The sequence below is a fragment of the Salvia hispanica genome, chromosome 3 (assembly GCF_023119035.1).
Source record: "Salvia hispanica cultivar TCC Black 2014 chromosome 3, UniMelb_Shisp_WGS_1.0, whole genome shotgun sequence".
In the NCBI taxonomy this organism is placed as follows: domain Eukaryota; kingdom Viridiplantae; phylum Streptophyta; class Magnoliopsida; order Lamiales; family Lamiaceae; genus Salvia; species Salvia hispanica.
Window position 1 is genome coordinate 49,194,145 of NC_062967.1, and position 8,700 is coordinate 49,202,844.

At 33.9% G+C, this 8,700-nt stretch overlaps 1 protein-coding gene across 1 annotated transcript; it reads left to right on the forward strand.

The window, feature by feature from the left end:
• The first annotated feature begins 13 nt into the window (after nucleotides 1-13).
• Nucleotides 14-6,239, forward strand: LOC125215519 (monodehydroascorbate reductase, chloroplastic/mitochondrial). The gene is made up of 17 exons (XM_048116956.1): nucleotides 14-188; nucleotides 263-440; nucleotides 536-635; nucleotides 1,115-1,192; nucleotides 1,471-1,542; nucleotides 2,085-2,203; nucleotides 2,843-2,927; nucleotides 3,046-3,135; nucleotides 3,305-3,406; nucleotides 3,568-3,657; nucleotides 3,847-3,927; nucleotides 4,270-4,341; nucleotides 4,422-4,516; nucleotides 4,610-4,698; nucleotides 4,772-4,834; nucleotides 5,127-5,167; nucleotides 5,867-6,239. Exons 1-17 carry the CDS (start codon nucleotides 173-175, stop codon nucleotides 5,996-5,998), a joined length of 1,503 nt encoding a protein of 500 aa, XP_047972913.1. The 5' UTR covers nucleotides 14-172; the 3' UTR covers nucleotides 5,999-6,239.
• Nucleotides 6,240-8,700: the final 2,461 nt, after the last annotated feature.

An 8,700-nucleotide genomic window follows, 5' to 3' on the forward strand; every position in this document is an offset into this window, starting at 1 on the left:
ATTTTCAGACGTCCCTTTCACCCCGCCAATCGCCGCCGCACACGCGCGCAGTAAACCCACGGCTCTAGAATCTTTGGAAGAGCCACTCTACTATTTCATTAATGATCATTCCATTTATCCCTAATTATTTTATTCTCAAGGGTATATAAAACCTCATCATCTCTGCATCCCAATGTCTTCTGCTTCAGGTCTGCCTTCCCTCCCTTTCTCCCCTATCCTATCGACTTCTCGAAATCGCACTTGTTCATTTCTGTTCTCGCAGTTTGTAGAGCGAGAATGTCGAGCATTTCGCAAGCGCTGTCGCTGAAGCACGGCCTTTCGCTCTGGTGTCCTCAATTAGCTTCCGTGAATCAGATTTCTGAGAGTTCCTGCATTGCCTCCGCGAGATTTAGTCGGAGATTCACTGTTTCAGCTTCCTCTTTCGCCAACGAAAATCGGGAGTAATTACTGTCGCCTTTTTTGGTTATTGCACCTAATTAATTGCTCTATTTGTTTCTGGAGGTGAATTTGTGTCTGCTTGGATTTGTGGCTGCAGATATGTTATAGTAGGTGGTGGGAATTCAGCTGGTTATGCTGCTCGGACTTTTGTTGAACATGGCTTGGCTGATGGGAAGCTCTGCATCATCTCTAAAGAGGTTTTTCATTCTATTAAGTATATGGCATAAAACTTTGTATAGCTGTGTGGAGTATCAGACAGTAGAATTTTTTGTATTTCGTGAGCCATAGGTAGTTATCTACTAACAGAATCTTGATTGAAGAACTGTGAATCACGAGGATTGGAGGAAAATGTGATTAGGTCTTTACATGACAGTTATGTGCGTGATCACCCCGTATTTGTGTAAATTCAAGATTGATAAATAACTACTTATAAAGCTCATGAATGTGCACCTATGCCCTAGGAGAAAATTTGAAAATTGCTGAGTTTTGCTCAATGAATATTTGAGATCATATTAAATTTTTCTGGACTTGCAAGAATATTAACAAGCTCATATTAGATACGCGAATGGTTTGGACATGCCAAAGAGACATTACTTAGTATCATATCATCTTCTTCATGAGTTTTCATATGTTTTGCTTTAATGGTATTAAGGTTGAACTTTCTTCTTAAATGCAGGCACATGCGCCTTATGAGCGTCCGGCTTTGACAAAAGGCTATTTATTCCCCTTGGATAAAAAACCAGCACGTTTGCCGGTAATCACTAATTTCTACTTATTAATTTTAGCTCGATAATATGGATATATCATCTGCATATTTGAATGCATCATCGTACTTTAAGATCATTGTCCTTGAGTTTCTTAAAAAATGTAACTTTGTCTTCATCAAAGAGATGCAATATTAATGGTATATCTGGGCATTTTTTTCCATAACTTATACACTAATTATCCCTTCATTATTTCTTTTCCCATCTTATAGTTTTTTTTTTCTCTCTCTCTCTCTCTAGATATTCATGTTTGCATTTGTTACTCTAGGGTTTCCATACTTGTGTTGGATCAGGTGGTGAAAGACAGACTCCTGAGTGGTACAACGAGAAAGGGATAGAGGTAAACATATTCCTGTTCTTTATTCATCTGACATTGTTCTATCATGACTACAGCTTTGTATTAGATTATCTCTCTATTTTAAGGGTGTCAGAGCTATTTGATTTGAAATATGAGTATTATTGAAATTCTTTGCTCCCAAAGATTTTAGTGGGTTGACAATTGTAGCTTGAGTTGACCACAAGGAAAAAGAACTGAACATTTTCTGCACTGTAAATGTCATCTTTATATTAAAATGCTAAAAAGAATGGCAAGTTTCATAGTACTGTATCATTAGATTCTCACTCAAGTCATCTTCACAAAGAAATATACTGAGTATCGAGAAATTATTACTAATTGTATTTTCTTCCTTAGGCCTGTGACAATTCTATAATATAGTTTCCAAAGAACAGGAGAATCACTTAAAAAAGGCTTTTGAAGAGTTTTTGGAGACCGTAATAAGTTTCTTTCAACAGATATTTTGTTTTGGGAAGTTTCTGTAACCACTTATGTGTATATGAATCGGTAATATACGTTTGTGCTCACACCAACCTCCTTGTCAATAGATGATCTATGAAGATCCAGTAACCAACATTGATGTTGAGAAGCAAACTTTGAAAACAAATTCAGGAAAGTTGGTGAAGTATGGTGCCCTTATAATTGCTACTGGATGCACTGCCTCCAGGTATTTCCACTTTTGAATACCTTTTTTACCATCATCTACCACAAGAGTATCTACTTCAATTTGATTCACAATCTCTCTATCCAAGTACTGTGATAGTTGAACTTTAAATTGAAATAAAGGAAAACTGAATGATGGACTATCTTGTGTCCTTGAAACAATGTCACCATGAAGTATTATATGCCAAATAGAAAATCAAGTCCTTACAAATAAATCTAAGTTTAAGTTTGCAAGTCACTGTGCCTAAGGTTCCCAAAAAATAATTTAGTTTCTGACTGTCCTAAAATTTTGAGAGCTGCATGTGAGCTTTCCTGTCTGTATTCTTTTATCAAAGATCTTATAATTTTTAACTCTTAAGCATCCTCTTGTTATATAGGTTTGCATGCTTTTTTTAAGCAACATGTTCTTTCATCATATGTAACAATTAACATTGTTCTCACCTTCTGCTTTCTAGATATTGAAATAGTCTTCATGTTTGTCAACATTATGTAGTTAATGATTTCCAGATAGTTCCCATCTGCAAGAAGTTGAAGTGATGATTTTTTTCCTTCTTAAAGATACTCCATCATAAATACAGTTATTGGTTTTCTAGAGATAGTAGTCTTCTGCAATGATAGTAATCATATTTCTCCTTTGTTTCAGATTCCCAGATAAGATTGGAGGAAACTTGGGAGGGGTTCATTATATTCGGGACGTTGCAGATGCCAATTCGCTTATATCATCCCTGGTAAATTATAATTGTTGTGCCGACTTGGAATTAATATTACAAGACACTCACACAGTAAATATAAATTTTGACTATATGTATTTGCTAAACTGGTGATGCTGGGCAATGCTTTTCATAGGAGAAAGCAAAGAAAGTTGTCGTCGTCGGTGGTGGCTACATTGGCATGGAAGTTGCAGCAGCAGCAGTTGGTTGGAAACTTGATACCACTGTAACCGTCATACCTCCTTACTGTTGTTGACAAGGCTTTATATTAGTATACCTCGTTCATTGAATTATTATTGTATCAAAACTTGGTTTCAAACTCAATTTTACCTCATTCTGTTCTCTCATTTGACAAATATTAAACTGATCCTTATATTTTTATTTTTTAATATTAGATAATTTTTCCTGAAGATCATCTTATGACAAGATTGTTTACTCCTTCTCTGGGACGAAAATATGAAGAGTTATACCAAGATTATGGTGTCAAATTTGTAAAAGTAAGTGCTTTGTTTTAACATTGCTTCTTCCAACTCTTGCGATTTCCTTGCTCGCCAAAAGAGATACTATAAGACAAGAAGAGAGTATAGAAACGTGAGTTGTCCAGCTGATTGAATGTAAGATACATAAGGATCTAACCTGTTTACGTCTCATACTTCAGGGTGCTTCAATAGAGCATTTAGAAGCTGGTTCTGATGGTCGTGTAGTTGGTGTAAAACTTGGGAATGGTTCTACAATTGAAGCTGACACGGTAATTTAGAAATGCTCGTTATGGTATAAGAAGTTTTGGTTGAAGTGGATATGCATTTATAATTTTATATCAAACTTGTATTGTTGGTCGGTCATTTTTTTATGCTTCCATATATTAGATAGTTTGACAGGTGTTTTGTTATTCAAAATAAAAATGAGAAGATATTGAATCATGGCTTTCATGATGCAGGTTGTTATTGGCATTGGAGCAAAGCCAGCAGTTGGTCCATTTGAAAGCATCGGTTTGAATAGCAGTGTTGGAGGAATACAGGTATTCACGATGACTGTACATAGTCTCTTTTGAGTAGGGCGCTCCAGAATTATGGACTTCTGTTACCATTGCCACTTTCATATTGTTTTGGGCATACTTCTGTTACCAAAGGCAATTGATTATGAGAGTAACTGGAACTAGGCATGTCATCTTCTGTTGGACCTCTACCTATTTCTACTGTCTTTTGTTTCTGGGAAAACAAAAATCGAAAGACACTCCCAACTTGGATGGAGACTGATAGTTTTGTTTCAGTCATGATTAATGAACTTGTAAAATATAAGAAATCTCCTGCTCAAGCAAGATAGCATAACTGACCCATTTTCTTTGATGTTTGAATTTCAGGTCGATGGCCAGTTCAGAACAAACGTACCTGGCATTTTTGCTATTGGAGATGTGGCAGCATTTCCCTTAAAGGTATTTTATCATAGTAATAACTAAGCAAGAAAAAAGTTTTTGAATTTTGTGAATTTAACAAATTGCCAAAATGTTGACAGATGTACAACCGAATTGCAAGGGTTGAACATGTTGACCATGCTCGTCGTTCTGCCAAGCATTGCGTTCAGTCCCTTCTAACTGCACACACTGCCACGTAAGTCGGATACTTCTCTGATTCACCCTTCTGCTCCTGAGCTTCAAACTGCTGGATCCTTTGTAATTGTCTGTTATGGTGATAAATTTTCAGGTATGACTATCTCCCTTCTTTCTACTCAAGAGTATTTGAATATGAAGGAAGTCAGAGGAAAGTTTGGTGGCAATTTTATGGCGACAATGGTAAGGACAATTAAAATCTTATTTTAGGTGGATTTTTATATCACTGGACTAATCGCTTAAATGTAATGAACAGTTGGTGAAACAGTTGAAATCGGGAATTTCGATCCCAAAGTAGCAACGTTCTGGATTGACTCTGGTAAAATTCCTGCCCCTGTGTGGTCATATCTATGGGAACTATCTGTGTGATATTTTTTCCTTGCTTTTGCATCCCTTTTTACTTCTGAAAGGGGATTGAGACCGAGTGATTCTCATTGTTGTAAAGCATCTGATAATGACAAGAAAATGGTTGGAGGTCCTACTGCTTATCGATCTCAGAAGGGGGATCCAGTTATTTATATACTAAGTACTGTATATATATATATATGCACACATTCATGTAGAAATGTTAACAGGCAAAGATGACCGACATCAATATTTTGTGCTCGCAGGGAAACTGAAAGGCGTCTTTCTTGAAAGTGGAAGCCCTGAGGTATGTATTATTACCAGTTAATTTATATACAAAATCCATAATTTCACCCTCACAACGTTAAAATATTGATTTTACCAGCTTTCTGGAGAGAAAACGTGTACTTTTAGCTTCTATTTAACTTATATCTGTTGCCACATGAATGTTCCCTATAGAAAGTTTCTATTGAGTTTTGGGACCATGTAGAAATTGAATTGTCAGAAGTAGCTACCAAATTTATTTTGGAAGTCTTTTGTTTATATGTTTAATGAATTACCAGTCCAAACCTTAACAGGGTCTTGGGAATGTAGCAGTTATACGAACCCAATCAACTGTACCCAGATCTTGGCTAACTAAACCATTTTGTTTGGTTACCAAAATCAAGTAGCACATATAAATATCTTGGACGAAGACTAGGTGATTACTTTACTTTAGGTTGCCGGTTTCGATCAGTATGCCTCAGATATTGCATTAATAGGCTTGATATGTTTATGCGCCGACATAGTTCAAATACAGTAAAGAGCCTCTGATTTTAATCCATGATACGAAGGTTTATTCAATAGAATCGACATAGATGCTATGCTAAACCTTTCATCTAATAAATGCCTGAGATGAATGAGATCTCAATTCATCCCATGTAACAACATTAGCTACAATGACTCGCCTTTCACGACTTTTGACTCTTGACTTGGCATCATGTGACACTTTGATGTGATTTTGTAGGAATTCCAACTGCTTCCTAAACTTGCGAGGAGCCAGCCATCCGTGGACATAGCTAAGCTTCAGAATGCTTCTTCAGTAGAGGAGGCGTTGGAAATCGCACAATCTTCATTACAGGTTGAAGCTAAGGTTTAGTTTGTTTCTTGCATAGACATGTAGATGGCTCTGTATGCAACCTCAAATCGTCTCTACCTCTTCTTCTAACGGTCTACAGACTGTTTCATATGGCTGATAAAGTGATAGTAATTGAGAAGATTGGTAGAATTTTCCCAATAAAAGTTTTACACTCATCTGACTGGTTAAATTATTTGCATTTAATGTATCCGAACGAAAAAATAAAATAAAAGAAATAAATGATTTATTTATTTTGGTGGTTCGTCCTATTTTTGTTTTGTTTTGTGTTTTTGTATATATGTTCATCCTGATTTTTTTTGTTTTGGTCGTTCGGTATGAACGCTTTAATTGCTATAGTGATTTTTGTGAATTGAAAAGATTGAATATGCGAAGTTTCGAGTCACTGAAAGTCAATTGTATTTTAATTTGTCTTAATTCTTTTTTTTTTTGTTTTATAAAAACTCTCATTTCTTTTACTATAAGATTGATAACTTTCTTGACTTGTCTTTATTAGTAGTAATTGTGGAGTAGTATATCTATAACCAAGATCGCACTGATTCAAAATGGATGATATTCATATTAATATCATTTGTTCACGTGAATAATTCTTTTAGTTTTTTGAAAAATATTTGATTAATTGAAATAGTTGTAATATTATTGAATACATATGAATTTTATGCATAAATTAAAAAATATGGAAATTTTGTCGTTCCATGTGTTCCATATACACAAGGTACGGGACCTACTCCAGAATTTTGAGTCTTTTGTGGTCCGCCATGTGCACAGAGAAGGTAATTTTGCAGCTGATTTTTTTATCACATGCATATAGCTTTTCTAGAGGAGTTCATGTTTTAGAAAATCTACCTGTGGGTATTAGCGGGTTGCTTCATGATAGATTAAGAGCTTCTTACATTCATTAGTTTCTCTTTTCGGGCGTTGCCCGTAGTTTCGTACAAAAAATAAATAAATATGGAGTTCAAAATTTTGGTAAGGTAAAAGAAGTGACAATATTAATACTACAGTAGTGAAGATAGGAACACAGACCAATCTTGTCATAAGCATTTTCATTTTAAATCAATCTAATTATAAACTTTATAATTTTTACGAGAAAATTAAAGAGCGCGCAGCATCGATCTAATGTTCGTGTGGTTTAGAACTTTAGAACACATCAGTTGTTCAAAGTATTGACTGCATTATGAATCATTTTTTATGACGTGAATGTTTTATTTGTATTATGGAGTATTAGTCACAATCCAAAATTTGTCTTAATACAATTCAAAGTGAATTATTCATACACGCTTCTTAGCTAACAACGTTGATTTTTTAATACGGCTGTAGACTAGCAGTTGACTAGTTGCATTGACTCCATCGTTGCCATTTATTAGAACATGGTTTAGATTAAGCATGACCTTTAGGGACTGTTTTAACACACATACGTAATTGCATATTGCATTTCAAACTTAATTCACATATTGCTGCAATTTCAATTCAAGTTTTAAATGGTTGTAATTAAGTAATATATTAGTACTATAATTTAATAATTACTAATAGTAGTGAATTTGACTCTTTATATTCTTCATAACATGTGATTGGAGTTGAGATTTTAAGACCCATAATGTTGACACTACGAAACTCCAATTGGCTGTGTATGTTGTTTTCTCGTATTGTTATTGTCGAACATTTAACGCAATGCTTGAGTAATTAAGTAGGATGCCAGCGCTTGTATTGGTGCCAGACTTTCAAATAAATTGAATGTCAATTTCACTTCCACCTACAAAATTGATACTCATATTAATTAAAGTTGTTATTGTATGTTGTTATGAAGTAAATGTTTTTAAAGGGAACTGGTGAGAATAAATTCCAAATTAAAACAAAATTGTCTCCACCGTGATATAATCTTATATAAATAGTTACATAAAAATGAACTAGATTGATTTGCCCACCGTGCAATGCACGGCAAAAATTACTTAAGAAATAAAATGCTACTAATATAGCTAAAATTAGAAGATACATATAAATCATGAAACGTAAAATATTGCAATTTTTCAATACAATTAACAAAATAAAAGTTTCGTGAGCATGTTTGAGTGTACATGTGGATTCAAAAATAGATAAAAAAATGATATAATGCACATTTATAGTATTTATTAATTATATGTTAAATTACATAATTAAATATATGAGGGAACCTTGTTTCTTTTTTTAAAAAAAAATTAATGTAGAATTTTATTCTATTTACAAAATTGTCATTCAAATCAATTATAATTAATAATTAATTGCACATTGAAAACTCTCTTTATAATGCTTCATCCGTTTTCTAAAAATAGAATCACTCAATTTTACAAAAGTTCTTGCTCTTTATGAAGTTGAATCTATTTTCCATTAACACACTTTTTCTTTCCATTCTTTTTTTTACTTTATTAATTTTATAATAAAATACGTACTATTTTAGAAGTTCATACTTTTAGAAAAACAGAGGGAGTCATGGTCTTATAATTAATCATGAGCAGCCATAGTAAAATACAAATGATTGTACATTTAAGTTTTAATATTATTTCATTATCAACGAAAATGAAACTAGTGAGAAACCAAATTCCTTGTTTCAGACGAGTGGAATTTATTGGCTGTTTGATTAATTGGCTTAGCCTAAGTTTGACTTTAACTTATTTTATTTTATGTGTAACGACTTCTTCCACTCTCCTTCTTATGCAAGGAACTTCCCT

Coding starts and splice junctions, on each gene's coding strand:
- LOC125215519 (XM_048116956.1), top strand. Junction 3,407..3,567: donor ATGGTGTCAAATTTGTAAAA/GTAAGTGCTTTG, acceptor CTCATACTTCAG/GGTGCTTCAATAGAGCATTT. Junction 3,928..4,269: donor GCAGTGTTGGAGGAATACAG/GTATTCACGATG, acceptor TTTGAATTTCAG/GTCGATGGCCAGTTCAGAAC.